Below are 27698 nucleotides of genomic sequence, written 5' to 3'. Positions count from 1 at the left end.
TGCTTCAGTTTTTTTTGGAGACAAAAGGATTCATAAATGGTAGGTATAAGGGAACCTGAAAATCATATTTTGATTGATGAGTTGGGGGGGGGGAGGTGCATCGGGTGGGGGGGGGGGGGTTATCTCAGCCCACGTAGTAAGAGTTGGTTTCACAAAATTTGACCAGAGCAGTGACACAGATCTATCTTAGAGGAAACATCTTCTGTATCTGCCTCTAGACATACAAAAGTGCATCCTCTAGTGAAATTAAATTTAGTAGTTTTCAAGATCTCAGGAAACAGCTCGATAAGTTTTGGATTATCAGATGCTATCAACATCATTCTTAGCTCATGGAAAAAAATCCACAAAAACGCAGTATTGGGCATATCTCCAAAGATGGGTGTCATTCTGTTGTAAAAGACAAATTGATATATTAAAAGCAACTGGAATTGATGTAATAGAATTTTTGACTATGTTGTACAAAGCTGGGCTTGGTTGGCTACAGTGCCATAAATACAGGCCGCAGTATGTTGTCTTTAGTCATATCAGTTGATTAGTATAAAACTGTAGGACAGTGGCCACTTGTTAACAGATTTGTTAAAGGGATCTTCAATATCAAACCATCTTTACCTAGGTATAAAAAAAAGAATGTTGTCACATAAGCTAGGCATGTTATTATTACTTTTGACAGGTCAGCGTATGCAAATGATTCATAGTTTATTGATAAGTGATGTAATAATTACTGACAACAATATTTTTATTAATGTGCAGAGTTTGCTCAAATGTTCTAAACCAGGCTCATATTTATAGAGCCTATAGAACTACCTGTTTTTGTTGATGATAGTAGATTATGTGTAGTTAAGGTACCTAAGGAATACATAGACAGAACAAGGTATATGCGTAGCAAAGATTATTTAATGATTAGTTAAAACCCTAATAACATGTTTCAAAGGCCACATTGGGTCGTTGGGATAAGTCTCTGTTTAAGTTGGAGTTGATGTTACTTTATTTAAACCGCACAGTACTAGATCAGCTTGCACATCAGCAGCCTTCAGAAGTGACGAATCTATGGATGTGATTTAAAAGTCTGCTGGTATGGCAAAAGACTATATGCTACCCAAAACCTGTTTCTAAGGAATCATATGATGACAGTTATAGTGTTGATATATTGAGAAGTGGCACCTCTAACAAACCTAATGATAATGGTGTTGTACAGGTTGATTCCCAGTAATATTGATCGCTTATTTTTCAATATGCTCAAACTTGCGTTTTTTTTTCATGTTTTATGAATATTTGTATACATGTATATATGTTTATCATTAGAATAGAGTAGACAAGATGAAACATGAATTTTCTTCTATTACGCCTTTATTGATTCAAATTCGTCATAGATCACATATCTCTAAAATCTCATGGTTCTCTCGGCATATATAGGTTCAGTATAATTGGTTCTGGTAAATGGCAAGTCTTATTTTCTTGTGGAAGACTTCTCTACAATTACATGTAAATATATATGTAATCGTTCGTTATACGCTAAAGAATTACCTCTTGACCTGCGTACGCATTCTCATGTTAACTCTCAGCATAATTATATAAGTTCAATATAATTTCTATCAAATTTCGGCTTAAAGTGTCTTATTTGATTTTCCAATTGGATACTAAATGACTTTGTCTATTCCAGCAGTGCTAGAGGTTGTCTGGCAAGCTATTTTCTGACTTGTTGCCATTCTCTAACCTCATACATTGTGGGAGTAGGCTTTGTCCAGAATTAATAAAAAAAAATAACTGGGCCAATACGGAAATACATGACCAATACAGAGAAATTGGCTCAATATGGATTAACATGACTAATACGGACAGGCTCATGCAACTACATAAATCATATTATAGAATATTAGCCTAAATATAAAAACTGTCAATACAATACAAAATACAAATTACGCCAATACAGGATTTAGCAGTTCAATACGGCTTTTATCCGTCCAATACGTCATATTGGCCTAGGCCAATTGCGTAAAGTTTTCCATATTTACTGAGTTATTGATCATCGGTCAAGTCAAGTCAAGTAAACTTTATTTAAATTCGATATATATCAAACAATAATCATAAGCTCTGTAGAGCTTTTAAAATCGACATAAATAAAAGACAAGACATGCACATTAACTTAAAGCAACATGACATACAAATTATAAATAACATGCAAATAATCAAGCACACACACACACACACACACACACACACACACACACACACACACACACACACAATAAAAGCAATGCAGACTAAATTTAAAAGCAGATGTTATTAAGCAGCTAAAAGCATTAGAATTAACACGCCAGCAAGATCAAAATAATAAATTGAAAGATTTTAAGGAGATGATACTGCATCTGTCAGTTGGGTAAGCCTAACTATTGACAAAAGGAACAAGAACATCCCTTCCCCTCCCACTTATTTATCAAACTTTTAAATTGATCAAGGCCCATGTCCCCTCTTAATTCATTTGGAAGTTGGTTCCACTGTTTAGCTGCCCCATATATAGCTGACAGAGTGCAGGCTATACATGGTTGTGTTTTAATCTTGGTATGTTCACCAAGTTTGTATACCTAAAAGAGTAAGAAATTCCTTTAACAGTTATCATATCATGTAAGTATACAGGAGTAAGTTTGTTTATTATTTTATATACATGTATAGCTAAATATCTCAATCGTATAACTCTTAAAGATGGCATCTTAGGCTTTATCAACAACTCTTCATAAGTACTTTTATCATCATTATAAATAAAGCGTAAAGCCCTTTCTAGAATCTTTTCTAACTTTTTTGTACAGCTTTCGTATATATACAAAAATGCCATACTAATGGACAATAGTTGAAATTTGCTAGTATAAAAGAATAACATATTGTAAGTTTACCAAATTTACTCAGATGATTTCCAATGCTTTTTAATACATTTAATTGCTGCGATGCCTTTTCACATATATTAGAGATATGGCTATTAAAGTTCAATTTAAAATAAAATGTTATACCAAGTAGATTTACTTCATCCCACAGAGGATATCATTACCATCTAAATTAAAAATAATGTTATCTTTATGAGTCTTACTGCCAATCGAAATAGCCTGAAACTTGCAAGGATTTGGCTTTCATATGATTATCTGAGAACCATTTGATTAAAATACTACTCTCCTGTTCCAGAGTGTTTACAATATGTTGTAGATCATTGCTGCCATGTGATAAAGTATTGTCATCAGCATAGTTATATAAGTCACTTTTCGAAATAAAGTAAAATATATCGTTAATAAAGATATTAAAAAGGACCGGTCCTAAGATTGACCCCTGTGAAACCCCTTTATAGTTGTCCAAAAAAAGACTGTATATGGAACCAATTTTATCACACTGCTTCCTGTTTTTAAGATAGCTATTTAATAAAGATAGGGCATTTTCAGACAAACCATAACTTTTCAATGTCAGCAGGAGCAGATCATGTGGTAGACAATCAAACGCTTTTGACAGATCCATCAGTATAGCAACAGTGAACTTATTTTTATCTAAAGATTTACGCCAGTCTTCAATAATTTTGATCAAAATATCTTGACAACTGTAGCCAGGTCTAAAAGCAGACAAGAAAATGTTAAACCTGGTTTTAAAAAAAATCACATATCTGAGATTCAATAGTTCTTTCATAAAGTTTTGACATGGTTGTTAGTACACTGACTGGTCTGTAGTTTCCTTTTTCTAGTGTGCTGTTTTTCTTGTGAATTGTTACTACCTGTGCTATTTTTAATTTGTCTGGAAAAACTGAAGTTTCAAAAGTCATGTTGATCAGGTTGATAATTGGATGTTTTACTACAGGTGCAGCTATTTACAGAATTTTAGAATTAGTCTTTAAACATAAGTGACGGTGACTGGAGAGGCTGCCTGCCTATAGTATTAAAGTACATGGAAATAATCGTGTAGATAGATCCGATGCTGGCCATATTGAACTGAGGCCACTAAGCCAATAAGGAAAACCTTACGCAATTATACTATAACATTACCTGTACTGAAGTCGAAATTTTGACAACTTCTGCAAACATGGTTGGAAGATGTTATACCGCAGGCTGCCTTAGTGTCTGGTATTGTTGATGTTTACTAGTTACTTTTAAGGACCGGTTGATGATTTTACCTCTGGTATACGCGTTGACAGATGTAAAGAGTTTGTCTATCATTACAAGGAGATAGATTAAACTTATCAAATTTATATTCAATGTGAACAGTGAACATATCAAATTATCACATATCATTTGCCATGTATTAAATTGCAAAATTATCAATACAATGTATAACATATCATGATCACCAAAATATGTCCATAAACACATCATAATTCAGTCAAATATCCGTAATTGTCACATATTTTGTTTCATAGTAATGCAACCCCTATACTGATAAGGCAGGCAACGTCACCAGTCACCGTCACATATGTTTTAAGGAGTGCTACACTGCATTTCACATCCGATACATAGGCGTAGCTCATTCAGGACTACCATTTAACGAAGTAATATGAAGCAGGAACAGTTTGTTTCCTAAAATTATATGATTAATAAGAAGTCATATTGTAAGAGGAATATTGAAGAACATCGTTTGAGTGGAGAGAGAATAATTTTCTTTGAACAAATATCTATATCGTTTGTGTGGAGAGAGAATAATTTTCTTCAATTCGAACACACATCGTTTGAGTAGAAAGAATAATTTTCTTAGAACATCGTTTGAGTGGAAGAAGAAAAAGATTCTTTGCGTAAATCTTATACATCGGAAACAAATTAATCTATAAAATTATTGAAAAAAAAAAAAATAATAATAATAAAAAAAAAAAAAAAAAAAAAAAAAAAAAGACACTGCATACATTCCGGATTATAAGTACGTCACATCTCCGATTCGCCTTTATTTTTTTCTTGGTCATCTTTGCGTTTGGATCACAGAAACGTGCTCTGTTTACTTACAGTTTTATTTAACTGATAAAGTACATGTACAAGGTTACCAAGCAGTATATCTGATAAATGATAAACTGGATGAAAAGAAAACGCGTAAATACTTGGAGTGACTACTGTAGCGCAACATATTCGAACTCTGATCCGTCAAAGTTGCGTTAGTTAAAATGTTCAAGTTGTGTACAATCTTTCTTACCTTTATGTTTGTTGTTTTTACAAAGTGTGGTGCGCCTAATGGCACTCAGTGCATATCAGATGTGTCTGATATTTACATCTCAGATTTTGTGTTCAATATAAGTAAAGCAGACACAGTTTCAGTTGATTTGTTGGAAAAGTTTATTCCGTCTGTTGGTCTAAACCAGAATAAAACATTGCTTACTACCTGTTCAACTGCACCTAATGTGGAAGAGAGGAGGAAATGTCTTTTAAAACATGTAAGTTATTTTTAACAATTAAAATATTACCGGATATGCTAGTGTATGGTCAATGTTCATCAGTCTTGTCATCATTACATTGATAACACGTTACTTTTTGAGAACTTGGAAGTATCTTTTATTAGTGTCTCTACTCTGGACTCAAGTCTCCCGTGTAAGTTCTCATTTGTATGTTGTAGGTAGCACTAAATGATTAATAGATAGATTAATATTTTTTTAAATTCTGCTCTTAAAAAAAACTTGTGTTGACATTTGTACATGAATACAGGGTTATTGCGGACCTTAGCTTCCATGTCCCTGACCTCCAAAATTCATTTTGGACCCCTGAAAATTACAAATGGGGTGTCTAGTTGACTTATGAAAATTTTCAATCCAACTGCAGAAATCTACACTAGTTAAACAGTGACATGTACTCTAATCCCTTTCAGGATTAAGTGTCTAGAGCTATTTTCTGATATGGCCACCAAATCAGAAAACACCTCTGGGCACTGCCAAATCAGAAAAAAGCTCTGGACACTGAATTCCAACAGGGATTAACAGTTACTCGATTTGAAGTCAATTTGCCCCAATGCCCCATTTGATTGTTTATTTTTTCAAACTTTAATTCAAGCTGTAAGCATAATAAAACAGCGTGCATTGTATCTGATGATAAGCATGTGGTATAAACGATTGACAAATACAAATGTATAACATGTGAAAAGATAATCAGAAAAGTGTAAAATAAATATTTATTGTTGATTAATATTTCTTAACTGTCAGGTATATTGCATCAAAATTAATTGAAGTCCATTTGATGACCAGACACACATTGGAGACATTGTATTTTAATTTCTATGTGTGAGGTTCATCAAGGGACGTTTTTTATGGGAGTAAACATTGAAAAGATCAAAATCTAATTATCGAAGTAAAGATATATTTCGATGGTTGAAAATGACTGGCAGAAGAAGACAAAACAAGATCCCCATCTAGTCCTCATTTGGACAACATAGAGGAAGAATGTATATTGTACATGTACTTTAAGTTCATCTACAGCCAGTACACCACAGAAAATTAGAACATGCAGTATGCATTCTATGCAATGGCTGAAAATGTTTCCGTGGTTGGAAAAAGTGAAAGAAGGTTAACAAGCACATGTTACATGTACATGTATCTGTACATGGTACAAAGAAGCTCCACCAGCTGCTGTTGGCAGTCTTAAGCACTCAAACCACATACACTGTACCCTTCACTTTTCTTGGGACCCTCTGAATTCCTTTAAGAACTTGTCATTGTTGTGGCAAGGGGGTCCTGGGACTTATTTTTTTTGGGGGAGGAGTGAGAACCCTGTGTATACATCTATATGTACTAATTAACATGTACAGGTAGTTTAGAACAGCCAGTTAAATGACTTCTGAATGTGATATTCTGCTTAAAGTCTTGATTATCCAGATGTAATTTTTCAGTAATGAAGTATATTTCTGGAAGTAATTTTTCTACTTAGTTCAGAGTATTTTTTTAGGTGTGGCTTAGTACATTTTTGTAAGTGAAATACTTGTACATGTACAAAATATACATTTTATCAGAAATTATCTATCTGCCATACAAATATATGCACATTAATATATTCTGTGCAAGTCTAAGATTTTTTGCCTTTCATCCACCTAAACTAACGGCTTTTACATGTACTTCAGTTTAAAACAGAATGCAATTTGTGACTTTTAATTGTTCCATTGCAGTCTCTGACTGAGTCACATACATTATCATTCATACAGAAAAAACAAACAGATATACATGTACATGTATCATAAAGAATTATGAATTAGTAGTGAGCAAAAGCTCACATTACTACCCAGAGGAAAATACTATTTTATAAATACATGTACATTTTTGTAACCTTGCAAGAATGCAAATGATAATACATGTAGATTCACTGTACATGTATATTTTGTAGATACTTTTGTACATGTACATGTATGTGACCCAGTCAGGGACTGCAATGAAACAAAAGTTTAAGTATACATGTACTGTTTGTATCAGGGGCTGCTCTGGCTTTCAAAAGAAATTGTGTTGAAACTCGAAAAGGAAAGTAAATGCCTGGATATCCTTTCCCTTTGTTTGGGCTGTATGAACATTTACGTCAAAGTTGTTATTTTTCCGATGCTGTTGGTATAGTTTCGCTTTTTACCCATTGACTTCTAAAACACTTTTCTGTGGAAACGCAGGTCACTTGGTAGGGAATCTGTTTCCGGATTGGCCAAATACTGATAACTTAGTGGCGTTCAAAAAACCGTATCGAAAATTGAAAGTGTGTGTCATGTAATTTCCAGAATGAAATGAAGAAAATTGTAAGTAAAAAGAGCAATTTTTAATGCGTTGGCTATCTTATTTAAAGGTAGTACTTGTTTTCAGTATGAATATACATGTATGGTATTTTTCCACCTCAGATGCACACATTCATGTACATGTACTTGGATTTATGTATATTGTAGATTAAAATTTGAGATAAGTCTAATTGAATTATTCTTATGGTAAACATTCTTTAAAGTTTATACTTTATTCCTAAATTCATTTTGTATGCTTGGTAGTTTTTGTTTGATAAATACATGTACAGTATGTTATTGTAAATACAAATGTATGTTGGTTATCATCTTTTGCTGATAAAATTTTATATAACTACATGTACATGTATGTTAAAAAAAAAACATTAAGGAAGAAATATCAAATGACTGTTGTTTTCAAGTATATGCTACATGTATGTGAGTCATACATGACATTATGAGCATGTAGTGTGACAGTATTATTTGTCACAGTTAAATTTCTGACATTAGATGCCAGATGTAGAATTGACTTTGCAGCCTTATGAGGGTATGACCAATTTGATCCATGATTTGACTGACCAGTAACTAAGAAATCTGAAAATATTGTTTAAGGTAATAAATACTACTATCATTTATCTGTTCAAATTCATCTGAATTCTGGTGAAAATTACATTAGCCATGTTGTTTTAAAAAATGTTCTTATAAATATATGTACACAACCTTGATTGTCCAAAAGATTTGGTGATACATGTACATTTGTATTATTGTGAGTGGCTTCCAGAGTCATTCTTGACCAATGATATGAATATATTCTCTAAGATGCAATAATTTTTTTTCAGTGTTTACCTTTGGCGGAAGTGTTGAAAGTTTACTCTATAGAGACAAACCAATCTTTGTCAATAGAAGAAGTTTTTACAATAGCCCCAGCTCTTCTCTTCAACAAAATTGTATGTGGAAATCTCAGCCATGCATCTTTGAGCCAGGAACATAAAGCCAGACCTTCTTCTGTTCAATGTAAGTATAGTTTACCTACAAAAGAATGTCTGCTCTGACTGAAATAAGTTATTTCATTGTACATTTTATGAGTTTTTTTTTTGTATTTTGTGTCATCATTATTAGATTTAAGAAACTCCATCAACTAGACTCACTGCTATTAACAAGTAACCTGTATATACAATTTTAGTGATATTGTTGGAAAATACAGTAAGCATGGCAAGGAGAGGGCAAAATATCAATGTAAGATAAACAAAAATAGATACTATTGTGATTGAAATAAGTTCTAATATTTTTCTGAAGGATATTAAAATGGGCATATCCAAAGAAAGAATGCATCCTGCATCCTCTATATTAGGCTATTTTGGACACTGCATTTGTATTGTAATTATTCAAATTAAAAAATGTAGGCTATAGAAATGGACCTCTCATTGTTAGTTATGTAAGGATGCTTCCCCACGTCTTTTCTTCTTTACCTACATAGATCAAACAACTTGTAAGGTGTATATATTTTACAGCATGGGGATTTGGATTTTTGTTTGTGACAATTATCAATGTCTGTTCGCTGTCTGGTGCGGTAGTATTACCATGCATGAAGAAAGATTATTACCAGAAGGTATTGATATTTATGGTAGCCCTAGCTGTGGGAAGTCTTTGTGCCAGTGGGCTTCTAGTACTTATACCTGAGGTATGTACATAGCAGTTTAGTTGTTAATGATTTAAACTTTGGGTGTTAAATGATCTTGTCCATAAAATATGATACTGGGGGTTATTTGGTTTTAAAAACCAACATACATGTTATACATGTAAACATTTAATGTTCAGTGGTAAACCTAACTTACATGTATTAAGCTATGTACATGATGTATGTACATGTATGTAGAAAGATAAGAAAACAGCCTTAAAGAAACAGCCCTAACATTTATACATGTTTATATGTAATTTTATTGAGTACTTCCTTCAATATATAATTTATAATGTACTACCTTCAGTATTTTACTGCTGTTTTTTCTTCAGCTATTATTGTTTTACAGAGGAAGTTTTTTAATTTATTTATATAAGAACAAACCCCTCTAGCAGGAAAGCTTGCTCCTAGTGCAACCTATTGCCTGGGAGGAGAGAAACAAGTAAAAATAAATTGTATATGCCCAGAGGACAACCAACTATTTTCGTATTACAATGTACTTAATATGCATTTACTGAAGAGTAACTTAGTTTCCATTTGGGAAAGTAGAATTTTTATCAACTTGCCCTACAGGTCAAAGATAGTTTAAGGTTAATAAAATAGTAATATCATACCCTGTAGTAGATTATCAGTAAGATGAACCAAATAAAGAAGCTCTATGTTTCATTTAATGGTTTGGAGAGGTCAACTTTGATAATACATGTACATTTATTACTGTTTTTATCTGGAGATACATGTGTAGTTCTTCCTCAGTTTAAAGACATTGAAATGTGGGGAAGGATATCACTGGTCACTATACAGCTGTACCTACATGTATCATATATTTATTTAAAGCCTACCTTTCAGTTATTACTTTCTATATTTTCTAATTCTAGGCCATAGGACTGATGTACACAGAGGACCATGAAATCAGTGAGATGTATATATGGAAAACCAGCACTGTATTAGGAGGAGTTTATCTATTTTTTCTGATTGAAAGGTTTCTGAAAATTGTCCTCAAAATCAGACAGGTCAGTCAAGGTCAAAGCCTAGATACCAGTAACTTGGTATGAAAAGGTTAGACCTATATGTTTACATATACTAACATGTCTTAAGTATTTTAATGCAAGGATGCATGGGAGTATCATTGTACTGACCATGGTTCTACTGAGGGAGCCCTGGGATCTTTTGAAAAAAAAGTAAAATTATTCCAATTTTGAGCTCAAATTTTATTTTACTCAGACATGGACAGAAAAAAAAAAATGTGATTAAATATTTCCCCCATCACATGTTTTTAACAATGTAGATTTTTAAATAAAAGTGTTTATTTCTGGCTGCTGCTGAAAAAGATAAATTATTCTTAAATGATTCAACTCAACATAAAAGCCCATGCCCCCCATTGAGAAGAAAATGGTTTGTACTTAAGCATTTAATATGAAAGTAAAAGGAGTGTAGTTATACCCAGCACAAACATAGTTTGAGGGTACAAATGTTCATAGGAATTACCCCATCTGTCAGTCCATCCATCCATCTGTCCATATTTCTTGTATGCGCTCAGTGGATTTTAATAAAATTTTGTCAGATGGTTGGGTATCATATGTATATTTGCAGGAAGGAAGGAAATTACTGGAGGACTCTGAAGGGAGACAATCCAAATTACTGGTTTTACATGTTAAAACCTTAAAAGTGCTTCTCCTCCTAAACCACTCTAGAGATTTTGTTGAATCTTTATAGGAAGGTTGGGTAACTTATGTAGATATGTATGAAGGAATATAATTTCTGTCAGAGGACTCCAAAGAGAGATAATCCAACAAGGGTTTTACATTTAGGTCCATGTGAAGTGTGGGTATATTCTCTCGAGATCATAATACATTTTTTGTATTTCTAGTTATATATTAACAGCTCACTTCTACTGCATTTTTACTATAGTTTTTGTATTTTTGCACACCTCAAACTCCTCTTTTTGACATATAAATAAAACCTAGACATTTTAAAAAAAGTATTCAAAAGAAAATAACTGTGATATGTTTCATTGGCTTGTCTTTTTTATTGCAATTCAAATCCAAGGCTTAATTGTAAAACCACATGGATAAAAACCACTTATCCATATTAATAAACTCCATGTCATATAACATCCAGTAACATGAAGTATTGTTAAATTTTTACATTGCCTGAGGGTTGTTCTTATCAGGTTTATCCTATGGAGACATATATTACAATCATTTTAAGTTTTGCTGTACAGATTCATGTAAATATAGCAATTATCAGATGTTTTAAAGCATTAAAATTAAAACCTTACAATGTCAATGTTGGATCCTGAAATTTCAAAAGAGGAAGGTAGGTACCCATGCAAGTGATTTCCAGTAATGCATTATATGATTGCAAAAAAATAGCAGTCTAATTGTGATCAATGCAGATAAATTGTATTTAAAGTCTGTACATTTAAAACAGTAAAACATAAGCTCAGCAGAGCTTATGAAACCAACAAAACATGGATAACACACACATTTACATGTACATATACACCTATTCTTGTTTTATATATATATACATATAACAGCATAATTCATGGACACACATTCATGTACAATTGTCAAATCATACAACATACACTAAGTTTAAAAGCAGTAACAAATGTAGGTTTTAAGTTTATGCTCTGATGAAAATTAGCTCTAAATGCATTAACAGTGCACCAAATTGAAAATACATATAAATATATAAAAAAAACATGCATTAACACAAAGTCATGCAAGGATAAAGCGAAGCAAAAAAAAAAAAAAACTAAAAAGATCACCACTGAGACATGATGTGGAAAAACCAGTGTCTAGATATAGAAGGAACATGGACACCATTTCTCTTTCCATTCATCTATCAAGTTTTTCAAATTATTAGAACTCATTTCATTACGAACTTATTCCGTAATTTGGCCGCTCGATTTCTCAGTGAATGTAGTCCATACCTGGTGGTGTTAACTGTTGGTAAAATGGCAGTATTGTTATCTGTAAAAGAGTAAGAAATATCTTTTATAGTTACTAAATCATGTAAGTATACAGAAGTTTTTTTTATTGGTTATCTTAAAGACATATAATGCAACCTCCTTAATCTCAATGAAGGTGACTGTTTTTTTTTTAAGTAGAATTTCATAGGAATTGTCAGAGTCATGAACCTGAGTATGAGTGTAATTTATAAATCTTTATGAATGCTATATAGCAAAAGGAAGTCTGGTATCAGTTTTGGAGGTTGTTACCAGTGTACCGTTGAGGAATTAAGGGCTTATCAAGCTTGAATGGTATGTCCATACTTGCACTAATTGTTCAGTATTGGGCCTCTATTGTTATATCAACAAGAGCCCTGAGACTGGTATTCAAATTTACTTTCAAGAGTGGAAGGTCCTGGACCTTTGCAAGTTTCAAATCAAAGGTCCACATAAGGATATCAAAAGTCCACATGAAAGTATCCATTAAAAGGGTTGAAGGTCCAGCACCCGTGTTAGAAATAGAATGTCCTTGCTCTCAAACCACAACTAATTTGAATCCTTGTGAAACTTTATTTTCTATTCAAGCAAAAGGGGGACCCCACTTGGATCCTATTCGTTTTGTACTTGGTGTGATAATTATGTATACAGTGAAGATTTTTCTTAATTGTTGATTTTATTTTACTTTAAATGAAGTAGGTATGATGGATGTTGCTCAATATACAATTTGTTCTTACAAACATAAAGTTTTTGCAGAATTTGAAACAAGTCAAGATATAAAAAAGATATTAACAGGAAATGACTTGAGTTGTATAATATGTTACCTTTATACAAGTAGTTTTTAACCTTGGGTTAATCTGGATGTTGATATACATGTACAGGAATCCAAATAAGGATAACATTTTTAGCAATGTTGTGATTTTAGTCCAATTAAGGAATGAATTAACCAACATTATTTTGCCTTTCATCATATACAGTTAACTCAGATGTTATGGTATATACAGGAGATAGGGTAATGATTGGTTAGAAGTCAGACTAATGTGTCTGAATGTGGTGTCATGCTTACCACATTAAAAATCTGGCTCTGCGTGTCAGACTTATAATATTAAGCAGGGAATGTATGATAGGTCAAACATCATCATCCTAAAATTCATAAAATAGCTGTCATAGAATGTTTAACCACAATTATAGTCTATAAACTATTTTTTTCTTTGGCCTTAATCTTGTCTTTGAACCAGTACATCCATGTTCAATTCTTACAGACTACCAGCATATTCTTTTGTGTTACTTTATGTTCATATTATAGCTATACATTAAAATTAGATAGATGGGAGCATGTGGAGAACACTATGTATTGCTAAGCATGAATGCATGTTGACAAAAGTTGTATGTATTGTTATATGGATGAATTAGTATATAGAATAACTTTGATATGTTGTATATAGAGATGGTAACTGGGTCTATAAAACTATATATTTACAATCTGTTACTTTTAATGGAAAGTTTTTTAATTTTCACCTGAAATCGCATGTAAAAATTTATCAAAGCTTATTTTTGAAAAATTGATAGATTTCCAGATGTGCAACATAGAAAACTAATTTCTTGGAAAAGCATTTATTTTTTACAATGACGTAAGGAACTTTCTAGCTGTGCATAATATTTAGAATTGTAAAACTAGTGTACTGTTGAATGATTTTGGACTGTAACTGTTTATAATTTTCTTGGACCTTTTGTTACCAATACATGTACTAACTTATATACTAACTTATATAGAGAGAGTCCATTTAAAAGCATGGAGATGCTTGACATGCTACCAAAAATATCCTGTCATTTTTTTTGTACTGGTTTTGAAATACATGCCGGTACTTGTTTATGTTTTTAGAAAGTATTTTTTTATGGGTGGTTTTTAAGTGAAATGGATGTCGTAAATAAAATCATAGATGTACAAAAATATATGCATAATAAAATGTACTGACCACCAGGTGAGTACTCATAATATTTGTTGTGAATAACATTAAATTTTTTTTTAATATAGAATTTATTATAACCAGACAAATTAATTAAGAAAAAAAAATTGATAAAGATGTATTCAATTGTGGTACAATTAAATTGACAAGATAGTGTTTTTGTTTGAACTTTATTTGAGCATGTTGAGCTGTATTTTAAGTGGAAGTCCTCTGCAAATCACTATTTTATAAGAGATATATACATGTGTTCAACTGTGATGTTAATTTTGGTTCTTATTTTGTACAGACATCAACTCACAATCATGGACATGAATATTGCAAGGTACCATTCGAGGTAACTATGACTACTGGAGAATAAATGTTCTCCAAATCTTGTCATCTGTCACAAAAACAATCATTTTAAAAGATAGGGCTTACATTAAAAAAAAAACCAACTTAACAGAATGTTACTTCAGAACCCTCTCCCCTACCTCACAAACAGAGAATCTCCTTTTCTGTTGGTCTGTTCTTTAGATCATCTGTCTACATATTACTTAACCTTTCAATGATTTTTTTTGAAATTTGATGTGGGTAGGTTTGTAAGGCTTCAATGAACTATGATATTCAAATGTCAAGACTTGATAAACAGTTTAAAACTCCTGAGCCCAACTATCCTGTTGACATTGATAAAATTTTACATTTAATCAGACCTTGCATGTAGATGCTCTTGAAGGCCAACAATTATTATCTTGCGTGAGCAAAGCCAGATGATCCAACTGAAGGGATTCAAATAAATGTAACTACCTCTTAGTGCAACAGTCCTGCATAGCTCAACAGATTTTGAGGGAAAAAAAAAAAAAAATTTGGCATTATGTGTATACAATTAATATCAGTGACAGTTCACTTGAAGCCTGTTATGAAAGTCTCGAAGGACAGTCCACCTGAAGCCTGGGTGTTATGAAAGTCTCTATAGTATTTCTATACAGTCCACTTGAAGCCTGTTATGAAAGTCTCTATAGTATTTCTATACAGTCCACTTGAAACCTGTTATGAAAGTCTCTATAGTATTTCTATTTTAACACCATGTGTCAGATTTAAAGTTAGATTTTTTTTTTTCAGTAAAATTTAAAACCCTAAAATTTTCAAAATGTACAATTTTTACAAACCTGTATCTGATTATGTCTAAAGCACCACTTAAAATTTCTCAATTACAGTAAATCAAATAGCAGAATCTTACATAAACAACCAATATGACATTATAAATGGTTTTCCAAAATGTCCTCTGAGAGATTTCAAGGTTGGCCCTTTACTGGATATTGTTTTTATAAGAAATCTTAAAAATTTGATGCAAAAACACTTGACTTCAGAAGTGAACAGTAATTTCTCATGTGCCTATCATTAAAGAATTTGCTTACTAATATGAATTATCCATATGATTTTTATCTATGTTTAGGAAATGGTGTCAGAATTCTCAATTTTACACAATTAGGTCTTGTTTTACATAATTCAATACTTGCATAAAATAACACGTAAGTTGTTGTATTTGATCATGCTATTGTTACCATAGTAGATATTTTAGGCCTCCAACATTTTTACTCTACAGAACAGTTCATATTGTTCAATGCAGAGTTTAAACCATGAATATAGCACTAGTATTTACATGTAGTTGCTTATTTTTATCTACGTCAACTGTGAAAAGAGTCTAGAAGCCCCTCAACTGCATTTGTCTGATCTATTGTTTCTCCATGGTACTTTGGATTTGTAATTTGTAAGCTAAGCAATAGTTTTTAACCTGCCTTGATTCACAGGAAACCAAATCACTGAAGATGATAGGCAGTATTCGTAATTAGTATTCCTTGTATTCAAATATATTTAGTTAAGGTAACATGGTGGTGGTTCCCTATATATATACAATTTTTGTATTAACATTACTGTTGTATAGAATTCATAATAGATGTTTTTTCTATCGCTTACAATATATATAAAAGCACATTCACATAAACGTGTGTATAAATTAAAATGAAACCATCATGTACAATTACACATGTATATCATACTTTGCTACAACGATCTCGGAGAGATTTTTAGTTGGGATGTATCAATACGTACCTTATATACTACTTTGATAAAGTACATTTTACAAATAAAAGAAAAGTTGGTAACTATTGTATGAAATTCAGATGTGTGAGGATGTACATGTAATGGCCAAAATCCTTATTATACCTACATAACAAGTTGCAGGGGTATAATGTTTTTTACCCCATCATCCAGCAGTTTGTCTGTTACAACATGGCCCCTCCATTTTTTGAAAGATTTTCTTTGAACTTTGATGATACAAGCTTTGATTGGATGAATTTTCTGTAATTATAAAGACAAACAAAAGGGTTGTATGTGGTCCTCAAATTGATTATTTTAAACAACTTTGAAATCTATGAATTAAATTGAAGTTAATGTTTAAAAAAGAAAGATCTTCTGGGTGTATTTAACAAAACATGTTTAGTTGATATAAATATTCATACCCTTGCTTTGATTAAACGTGAGGTATATAGGGATCATTTAAAACTCCTGATCTGAAATAGAGATATGACCTAGGGTCATTGCATGGACTGTTTTTTTTTACCAAGCACATGTACAATGCATTTGTCATTTTAAAGGTTAATGATTTGTGCTACCTTTCCATTTTTTCCATGTGTATGAGTGTTTTTTGTTTCAATCTCAATGAAATAGGCTGGAGACTGCTGTAGACTTGTGGTACCGCAATTTTACACATCACTACGAAGCTGTTTTTTCTAATGTTTTAAATTCCAATTATTGTACAATTGTATCTTCTATAATTACCTATTTACAGACAAATGATGAAGAACGACAGTACCCTAGTATAAAGAGAAATACCCCAGTTAATGTTAGCAGTAGGTATAAGGACACCAAAACCTTGCCAATAGACAAGTTAAGAATCAGTAAATCAGAATCTTCATTCTCCAGTAGCAGGCCTTTAGAAGATAATGCAGCCAGTATGGCAAGTTTGGACACACTCGATCAGGAGAAAAGTGAGGTGAGGCTTCTGTGACAATGACTTGGACATAATTCTTAATAAATGTTGCCTTGTAATTCAGAATATTACATGATGTCCTAGACCATGTAGACTAGGCAAAGATCCCTCTCCTGATCATTGTATGCTTAAATGACATGGTTTAAATTTCTTTGCTAATGTCATGAAAACGAAAGGTCTTTTATATAAGATAAATTGATATATATATATAGTGTATGTACTATTTTATTACAATTTCATATTTTTAACGACTTTGAATCAATTTTTAACAAATGACATTTTTGACAGCATTTGTTGAATTGCTTGTCAACAATATATGTTATTTTTTAAATGTAATGCAGTCCAATTGGAGATCTAATTTCGCACAAAGATCTAGTTCTATATGTACATGTAGAAATATTTTACTGAATAAATAAGATATTAAGTACAGGACCACTAAGTACATACCCAAATTTTTATTAATGGAGTTGTCTTTAATATAAAAAAACTGTGAAGGCTATTGGTATAAATATACTGCCATTTGTTATTTTAGCTATCCAATGGTCACACTAAATCTGATAATCAGACAGTCACAAAGAAAGAGGTGGCTACTGTGGCTTGGATGATTATATTTGGTGATGGTTTACACAACTTTATAGATGGACTGACAATAGGAGCAGCTTTTACTGAGAGTATTCTGGCAGGGATTAGCATATGTGTGGCTGTATTCTGTGAAGAGCTACCTCATGAGTTAGGTTTGTACCCATATGTTTAAAAGAAATTTATCAAGTCAATAATCTGATGACTTTTTATTCAGAATTGTCAACTTTCCTTTCATATATGGCAACATCCCTTCAGCACCTGTGCATGGAGTGTTCATATTACAACTCATACGTTATGCCAGAGCTTGCTGAAACTACATAGACTTTTTATATTGCGCTAGAATTCTAACAAATAGGCTTCTAGAACAGGGTTATGTTGCTACAAGATTGAAGTCATCACTACAGTAGTTTTATGGTCGTCATCATGAACTTGAGGATCATTATGGTGTATCCATCTGCCTCATGAAAACTGATTTGTTCAACGTGTCATAGTTTTACTTTCCTCTTTCGTCTACCCCAGACTTGACTTTTTATGAGCAACTCAGCAGGTGTTTTTAGAAAAGCAGAGGATGCTTACCCCACTGGTCTACCAAGTTGCTCCTTTGCTTTTGTTACTTTGTATGTATGATTTTACTTACTTTATGTTCTTTGTTGTGTATGTCTGTTTTCCATGTCTGGTCTTTGTCCCTGGATTACATTCTTTTGATTGATTGCTATAATCTTGGTTGCCTTAATTATTCTTTTGCATCAAGTAATGTCTGGGCCATTCAAATTTGAAATAAAAAAGTTGTGTGGCCATCCACCAATGTTTTTTTTTTGTTCCAATCTGATGCCATTTAAATCCTGCATCACAATGTTTACATTTATAGTCAAATGTGATTCTGTTACTAAAACTATCTTCAGTTGATTGTTTAACCAAAATCACAATTAACTTACTAACAAATAGGCTTCTGGAACAGGGTTATGTTGCTACAAGATTGAAGTCATCACTACAGAAGTTTTATGGTCGTTTTCACGAACTTGTGGATCATTATGGTATATCCATCAGCACCATGAAAACTGATTTATTCAACGGGTCATGGTTTTCCTTCCCTCGTTTGTCTACCCCAGACTTGACTTTTTATGAGCAACTCGGCAGGTGTTTCTAGAAAAGCAGAGGACGCTTAACCTACCGGTGCACCTGGTCCATGCTCCCAGTTTTAAGTGGAGTCTGAGTTGCTCATTTACTTTTGTTACTTTGTATATATGATTTTAGTTACTTTATGTTCTTTGTTGTGTATGTCTGTTTTCCTTGTCTGGTCTTTGTCCCTGGATTACATTCTTTTGATTACCGCTATAACCTTGGTTCCCTTGATGACCCTTACTACTTTTGTGTCTTTTGAGATTCTTCCTACCAATTGTATGTTTATTTTCAAATTCATGAGAAATTACATTTTTGTCTTTCACAGAAGTAATGAAATCCAATGGTTAGTTTTTGTCAGTATTTGTCAGTAATATGCACTTAGTAACAAAAACAATGAATAAGAAAGGAATTTTTTGTTAGGAATTATAAAATTCATATAAACTGTAAGTTTTGAAGTTTGGTTCTTGTAAACAGAGAAAGCATAACAAATAAAAAGAAAGATGACTGCCAGGAAAACAAAAAGTTTAAAAAAAAATAAATGTTTAAATCAATAACGTGGTTGAACTGATATCGAGTATAGTAATTTTTTATTATTTTTTTGCTTTGTTTTTCCATCTGTCAACACAAGTTCAATATATTTGAAGTCAAAGGAATGGTGCCTTACTTTATGAATCATGGGTTTTCTAGGCTAAGTGTTGATGATATATTTTACAAGTAGGATGTATGTTGACCGTGTTGACTGCACTCCAGTCTGCAGGAATAGGATTAACTCTTTTAACAATGTAACAACTTCAATGTGTAAATATGTAATTATGGACACAATAAAATGAATAATCTACATCTTTGGGATTGCCATTAGGGTACATGGTGAATCATACAAAGATAACAATGTTCACAGGAAAATATATCTTGAGAAGATTATTGATACCGTATTAGGTTTACTAAGGTTGCTTGAAGTGTTAATATTACTGTGAATCAACTGTGGACTTTCCCCACAGGGGACTAGGTTTGTACTCTGTCCACCCTTCTGTCTTGCTTTTTGGTCATGCTTGTGGATATTCATTTGGTATTCAGTACATTGCTTTACCATGGCAAGTTTTGATTTTTGTTCCTTTATGTTGGACTTTTCTGCACTTTAGTTAGCAAACTACATGTATGCATGAAGTTTGCATCCTATTCTCATCAAAACATTTTCTGGCAGTATTGGACTATTACCAAGTTATACTCACAGAATGCATGTAAGGTCTCTTTGTCAGGAGGGGAATATCCTTTATTATAGACAGCAACTACAAAGCCAAAAGTGCTACATTTGATATTCATATAAAATTATAAGATTATTTACAGTCATATTATTATCATATGATTTTCATATGTAAATTTTGTGATAATCATATGAGAACCTAAACATGTGTTAATAATATCTAGGTTGATTGGTATGTTAGGCATATGTTGCACTACATAGGAATTTGGCTCTATAGCACACAAAGGTGTTTCGGTTTACTACCTGATATATGTATTTTTTTATGTCTTTCATATATTTCTTTTACAGGTGATTTTGCTATCCTGTTGAACTCTGGTATGACCGTAAAGAAAGCTCTGATGTATAACTTCTTGTCTGCCTGCATGTGTTATTTAGGTTTGGTTGTTGGGACGTTATTGGGAGAAAATACAACAGCTCATGATTGGGTGTTTGCCATTGCTGGAGGCATGTTCCTTTACATCTCATTGGTTGACATGGTATGTTACTGTTAGTGCTTGCACATGTGTAATTAGTACCTGGTAATTACGTTGTACAGGTTGTATTATTACCCTACAAATCCTCTGACATCTTCCAAAGAATTTGTTTTTGTCCATTACCATTACCCAGAACAGAACATTGAAAAACTGGTGTCCATTCATACTGTGTGGATACTGCTCAACAGATTTTGTTCAGATTTCATAGGATTGTTAGTCACCATTTGTAGTTGATCATATTGCACCACCATTTTGATTTGACAGATTTTACACGAGTTGTGGGACTTAACACTTAAGCATTTCTTTAGGTGGCAGGGACACGAGGCTTCAAGTTGTTTCTATGTTTTTTTTTTTAAAAGCATTTAAACCGTATTTATGCTATAGATCTAGAACTGTTCCCAGCATTATTTTTAGAAACCTAATTTCATATGTTGACATTTGTTAATTTAAACTATAGAGTTGTACATATTAGGTCAACAGTAATTTTTTTGTAATTGGATTTAAAAGTAATATTTTTACTTCATGTAAATGTTTGAATGTAATTAATACAAAATGTAAGTCTCTTGTAAGTATATTTTTCACAGTGATTTTATTTTTTTTAAAATCAGTTTTGCCAGAGCTTGCCAAAACTATGCAGACTTTTTGTATCACGCTACAACTCTAACAAATAGGCTTCTAGAACAGGGTTATGTTGCTACAAGATTGAAGTCATCACTACAGAAGTTTTATGGTTATCAACATGAACTCGTGTGGTGTATCCATTTGCACCATGAAAACTGATTTATTCAATGGGTCACAGTTTTCCTTTCCTCATTGGTCTACCCCGGACTTGACTTATTATGAGCAACTTGGCGGGTGTTTCTAGAAAAGCAGAGGATGCTTAACCTACCCGTGCACCTGGTCCATGCTCCCAGTTTTTTGTGGAGTCCAAGTCGCTCATTTGCTTTTGTTACTTTGTATGTATGATTTTAGTAACTTTATGTTCTGTTGTGTATGTCTGTTTTCCATGTCTGGTCTTTGTCCCTTGATTACATTCTTTTGATTACCGCTATAACCTTGGTTCCCTTGATTACTCTTTCTTCACTAATAGTAGATGTCAGAATATGAAAACACGCTAATTTCCCTCTTCTAAAATTAAGAGTTATTTCTCCTTATGCTGTATTTGCTTTATATACCAGGATTGGGAAAATAACAACTACTCAAAATAGAAAACACACAAATTTTTACATTCAGAACGTAAAATTTTCCATCCATTAAAAAACACAATATTAGAAATTTTAGAATTTCTTTTACAATCAATGACAAAAAATTTTTGAATATAATATGAATAATTTAATTTTTGGTATACTGTTCACGGTGTACAGAAAAGTTTGAAAAATAGTACTCCTGAAATTGGTTTTTAACACAATGTAACGCTAGTTATTGTTTTAAACCGTGAAAATTGATACCCAAAAATATGGTCACTTGACATAATCAGCGAAAAAATTAATATGTTTACCGTAGTTTATCTTTATGAGAAGCCTATAGCAGTCAACATAACATTTATATTTACAGATGCCTGAGATGAATAGTGCTGCTGAATCAGAAGAGAACAAAGTAACTATAGGTCCTTTGATGATATTTATACTACAAAATGTTGGCTTACTATGTGGCTTTGGTGTAATACTTCTCATGGCTGTTTATGGTGGAGAAATCGACTTTGAAAAGTGATTCAGGGGAAAAGATGCTTTTTAGTTATATGTTAACTATAGAAGAACAATTCTGTGTGCTTTCACAATTATTGTGGGCTTTTATGTCCAGTTCAGACATTAAGATGAAATCCAATTTAACCTTCCCAGAAATTCACTCCCGTGAGTTACTAACTACTGAGGAAGTTCTGACATTCCATGAAATTTTTTGCCACAAATAATAGAAGTTTCTTTTGTATGATAAAATGTTCAAGTTTTAAGGTTGCAAGGTGTACAGTTTTACATATGCAACATGTAATTTGTTGTCAACAAATATAAAATGCATACTAGACACTATTTAAAATTTGAGAGATATTTAAGAATCAATCTTCCATATACATTTTGATATATAGTCAATAATATTATGGTTTTTATAATTATATTAGAATTCCTATTTCTGAAATGCAAAATGTTATAAAATAATGTATTTTATATGATTTTTTTTTCAATATAAAACAACCCTTATAATAATGAATTTAATAAATTGTTATAATATTAAAGCATTGCAACTGATACAAGACTGAATTTGTGTTTAGATACTGTTTATGTTGCAACAAAAAATGTTTGTTCCCCCTTTTTTTCATCATATTGTATAGGGACACTATTATTGAAATGTGACAGATATTATATTATATATAAAAATATAATTACGTACACAATTTTTACAAGTAACAAATTTTGTCGTTGGAAAACAATTATGAAGAATTACAAGAGAGATGCATGCATTTCAAACCCCAATGACAGTTTATTTTCATATTTTTATTTTGGTGGAAGTAAACATACAACAACTCATCCTTTGATACAAATAGTTCAATTTAGCATCAAAGCTAATTTTCAAAACAACAAAAATTTTGTTTGCAAAATAGGGTAGAACCCCCATTATTTATTGGCATAAAATAAAATGAAGCTACTAGTATTCTAAAATAAGAAAACATATATATATATATATAACATAATAATTGGAGCTTGTCATCTATCATCAGTAAGAACCATCAATAAGTTTTATGTTGTTAGTTCAAGGCTTACATATTCTTTCTATATTCCCATCACACGTCTTCTAACAAATTTTAAGCTTTCTGTTGAACTGGAATACTCTTAGTTTCTACTCTTAACAGTAAATTTATATCAAATAGTAATTATGAAATCAGCATACATGTACATGTAGATAATTTCTCACCAAAACTGAACAAAATTTAAACATGAATTAAGCATGTAAAAAGTAAGATTCATACTTCTTATTATATATTGGAAGATGGATTTGTTGAACTTACATAACATTATTTTTTTCTGTAAATTTAGAAAATATTATAAATATTGTTAGTTTATATTACAGTAATGAAGTATTAATATATGATGTATTGCAATCATTGATAAAATCAATAGATTATAATTTAATTTTGTTCATTTTTTTTATTTAAGATTTAAGTATTTGTTATTTTTTTCTTCTCTGACCCTGCAACCCACCCATTTATATCAATATCTAAATAAAAATTCAAACCTTAAGGGTTGATCTCAATGTATTATTTGTCTGTTTATAACAATCAAAGCAATTATGTTTTTATACCTCCACCTGCAAAGTGTGTGGTATATAATGATAGGTGTGTCTGTCCTTCAGTCCATCCTTCTTATTGTTACGCAGGGGGTCTATCTCTTATCATTCATTCCTTCTATACCACTGAATGGAATCTTTATTACATGTTTCCATTGTGCACCTCCTATTTTAGTGTTTGTTCAAATTCAATATGGAGGTCTAAATATGCATGTTATCAAATGGGGCAGTAGGGGGTATCAAGTTAGTAAGCATGGCTCACATTTTTTACTTTTTTTTTTCATTGTTGTTTGTTGAAAATGAGATCATCTCAAATGAAGCATTTTAAAACATTTTTTTTTCAATTCAATTGTTTATTTTGCCATTAATCTATTTGTAGACATAGTATATATATATATATATCTGTTTACATAGCTTGTTCTTTGCAGAATTTTTTATCAGAAAGTTTTTAAATGTTTAGTTGAGTCCGTTTTTTTTTTATTTGCATTTATCATCATAATGATACTTTATGGTTTGTAAATGGTCTCAATGTAACTGGTTTCATGTAAACACATGATGACCCCATTCTTCATGTTTCTTGTCTCAATTTAATTGTTTTAATGAAAACACATGATGACGTCCGTCTTTATGGTTCCTCGTCTCAATTTGATAAGTTTTTTAGTAAACACATGACTTAATTCTGTATGAATGGTAAATATCGAAATATGAATTGTGTAAATTTAAACCATAATGATTTTTATTCCGTTTTTTTCTTAATAATTATGAAGGAAGGAAGAGTTTGCCCATTTAAACATCTTCAGGTATGTAGTTGCAAATGAATTCATGTTACAATTTTATTTATGTTTGTGTGTTTGGTATGTTATTGTATGTGTAACGTATCATTTTTCACATTTGACATTTGATATCTACTGGAAACATCACAGTTTTTTCATGTTCAATATTTTGCTATTTAGTTATTTTCTTAAATGTTTTGGTTGGATATAAAGTGTTTTGTGTGTATGTATATATTTCATGTACAGGAAAATTTGAGGGATTTGTGCTATTTATATTTCTGTGGTATGTTGTACATGCCCTATAGTTGTTTTTTTCTATATATTTATGGAATGCAAGCTATTTTGGCAAATTTTTCAAAGGGACTATCCACAAACATCCGACTACCTCTGTCTCATCGGGGAAAAGAAGGGAAGTAAATATTTTTTCTCTTTGATACTTGAATTATGTACACTTTGGTATGGAGCTAAATGGTTTGAAATTAATTTTTCGAAAGTACTTATCTCAGCTTCAATAAGTCAAATATTTGAATTTGAAGTCTACTGCTGTCCATTGCTCCAGTTGGACAGTAAAACGGTCTGTCGGGTGGAAGGTTACTTCTCTTTGCTGAAAATAAAAAAAAAATCAAACCCAGGAACATGAAAAAGGTCTATTGGGTTATTCATAAAATTATAAAGTCTTTCAACATTGAATCTATTTGGCATGGATCATTTGATTTATAGGGGTGGGGTGATTTGGAGCCCCTTTTTAGCCAAAAATAGTTATGGCCGCATCTTTTGTGAAAAAAATATATTATGGCCAACACTTTGCCAACGGAAATAAATTCATTTCCCAAATATTTTTCTTTATATAATCATTCATCAAACATGGAAAAAATACTCTGCCCCATCCCTCATGAAAATTGCAGTCCCCAGTAAATCTAATGATCTGTGCCTTACATTGACAGTGAACTATCTCCAAGTGTTTTATACTTACCTGCATACCTTACATATTTATTGTTTATTACATGATATGATATGATTTATGAAACTTTCCTTTTGTGCTTGGGATGTGAAAGATGTTGTCTTCAGCAACAAATTGGACATATAAGCAGCATATTATAACTCCCCAGAAAGTGTAAATACCAAACGTCAGTACCATTATGTTCTAATGAACAACCTCTATGAATTGTGTATTGGTACAGTGTATTTGATACACAAAATGACATAATGTTGTAAGTGTCATTTATCTGAAATAACTGTGATATCTTTATAATGAACCTTATATGTTCTGTTATATCACACTTCATTTCTTGATGAATTTACAAGCACACTTATTTATCTCAAGTTTGTTCCAGTAAAGTTTCAATGTAAATTTCTATTTTTATGTGTTTTTGTTCAATCAAAGTAAATATTGTAAAGTGGCTTGATGTTTTATGTAACAATCTGCTAACATGTAACATGGTTTGTGTATTATTATTAGTGGATATACTGTTGGACTGTTGGACTTGTGGTTTGTGATATCTTTTTTATAAAAGTTCCATTAAACATACTATGCTGGACACTTTGATGGGGGATATATATATCCTGAGGGACAAGGAAATGACTCTTGCCCCTTCCAATTTATAGCATGTTATAGAATAGTTATGCTTACAGGTCATATACTGAGATCTGTTAAAGTCTTCTACCTACCTCATTACTTCTGTGTAACGGACAAGTCAACAATCCATGTATTGGTTAGCCTTTAAGTAATACTTTTGCATTCCTGATTTCCAAAGGAATCATGGTAACTTCCACTCATAAAGACTTTACTGTGAAACAGTGTATTTGTCTTTTTTCTGTGTTTTCTGTGTGGTTGGAATTCTTGTAAATTATGAAATATTGGCATGCAGTAATAGTTGTGATTATTTTGTTTAAATTAAAGTTATTTTTTCAGATTGCAATTGAAACTGCACTTTACAAAAGTTCAATTTCATATTTTTGTTAATTATTGCGATTATAATCCTCTTACGTTTTTCAAAAAAAAAAAAAAAAAAAAAAAAAGAAAGCTCATACAATAGATGATTATTTTTTTTCAGCTCCTTGTGTAAAATAAATTCTACAAATTTATTGTGTTATATCTGATAATGTCAAATGCGATTGAATGTTTTGTATAAATATCTGTTTCTGATATTTATAATCAGCTAATTTGGGAAGTTATTGTTTATATGGTTTACTGTAGCACTATGAAGTACCAGGCTGTTTTGTATGATCTTCAGTTCATTGTAACATTTTTTTTTTTTGGGGGGGGGGGGGGGTTCCGAATTATTGGTTTGATTAAAGATTCAATATACATGTATTTTACTCTTTCTACACATGTTTGGTTTTACTATTCAATACTACTTATTTCTAATGACCTTTGTTACTCGGTCAATGCTATCAGTTACAGAGTATAGATCGTGCTTTTAACATGACAAACAAAGGTTTAGTCAGTTCAAGGAATTTATTTATACTCTTTCCATGCAATTTGTCAATAACAATCCCATTTTTTAAATCTTTTTACTTCATTTTTAGTGACAATTTGGAATTAATGCATTGTTAGATGGTTAAGATCACATTGCTGTAAGCTTTTTGAGAAAACAACTAAAATGTATTTCCTGTGGTTTGTGTTCTTGTCTAATAAAATATTTATCACTGAGTACCTCTTGAGTCTTTAATTTAATTAAACCTTTCGCTTTTCAGGGGGTATATAATGATCATTAATACATCGGAGCATATTCGATGATACTCTCCGCTTTCTGGGAGGTTGATATGACCATGGTCTGTTCCTGAGTCTACTTACCACAACCACTGGTGATATTTTAATGAAGCTTTATGTAGATATGCATTAAAAATTTACTCAGACTTACTTAACAGAATAAGGCGAAATGCCATATGAAATTCCACTTGTCCT

The 27698-nt window shown here is 31.8% G+C and overlaps 2 protein-coding genes, 1 long non-coding RNA gene and 1 pseudogene across 6 annotated transcripts in view; 2 read left to right on the top strand and 2 right to left on the bottom strand.

Annotated features, from left to right (window-relative positions):
• The window catches only part of LOC148609087 (protein YIPF3-like), a 29430-nt gene extending 25039 nt beyond the window's left edge, over positions 1-4391 (bottom strand). For both annotated transcript variants that reach the window (XM_088596499.1, XM_088596501.1), the window contains exon 1: positions 4014-4391. In XM_088596499.1, coding sequence (XP_088452625.1) covers positions 4014-4052 — 39 coding nt within the window. In that variant the 5' untranslated portion in view covers positions 4053-4391. The remainder of the gene's footprint in view (positions 1-4013) is intronic.
• Positions 153-1284, top strand: LOC148609088 (uncharacterized; annotated as a pseudogene).
• Positions 4392-4457: 66 nt separating the features above from the next.
• LOC148609085 (metal cation symporter ZIP14-like) lies at positions 4458-27444 on the top strand. 3 transcript variants are annotated; one of them, XM_088596498.1, is made up of 10 exons: positions 5245-5380; positions 7582-7704; positions 8517-8691; positions 9189-9358; positions 10231-10365; positions 14562-14609; positions 17103-17306; positions 17836-18037; positions 20557-20744; positions 22296-27444. In XM_088596498.1, exons 2-10 carry the CDS (start codon positions 7693-7695, stop codon positions 22449-22451), a joined length of 1290 nt encoding a protein of 429 aa, XP_088452624.1. In that variant the 5' UTR covers positions 5245-5380; positions 7582-7692; the 3' UTR covers positions 22452-27444. The 3 variants fall into 3 exon arrangements, with proteins under 3 accessions (XP_088452622.1, XP_088452623.1, XP_088452624.1); XM_088596496.1 differs by lacking the exon at positions 7582-7704 and having other exon boundaries at positions 4458-5380; XM_088596497.1 differs by lacking the exons at positions 7582-7704; positions 14562-14609 and having other exon boundaries at positions 4458-5380.
• Positions 11007-20561, bottom strand: LOC148609086 (uncharacterized). Its single transcript, XR_015924828.1, has 3 exons — positions 20237-20561; positions 16482-16612; positions 11007-12333 (listed from the first exon to the last, which is right to left on the bottom strand). It is a non-coding gene; the product is annotated as an uncharacterized LOC148609086 (long non-coding RNA).
• Positions 27445-27698: the final 254 nt, after the last annotated feature.

This window comes from Perna viridis, chromosome 8 (genome assembly GCF_037379345.1).
Source record: "Perna viridis isolate PV_CMFRI_1.1 ecotype Kerala chromosome 8, ASM3737934v1, whole genome shotgun sequence".
Lineage (NCBI taxonomy): Eukaryota > Metazoa > Mollusca > Bivalvia > Mytilida > Mytilidae > Perna > Perna viridis.
Note: the sequence above shows the minus strand (reverse complement) of the source record. Positions and strands in the feature narration are given on the sequence as shown.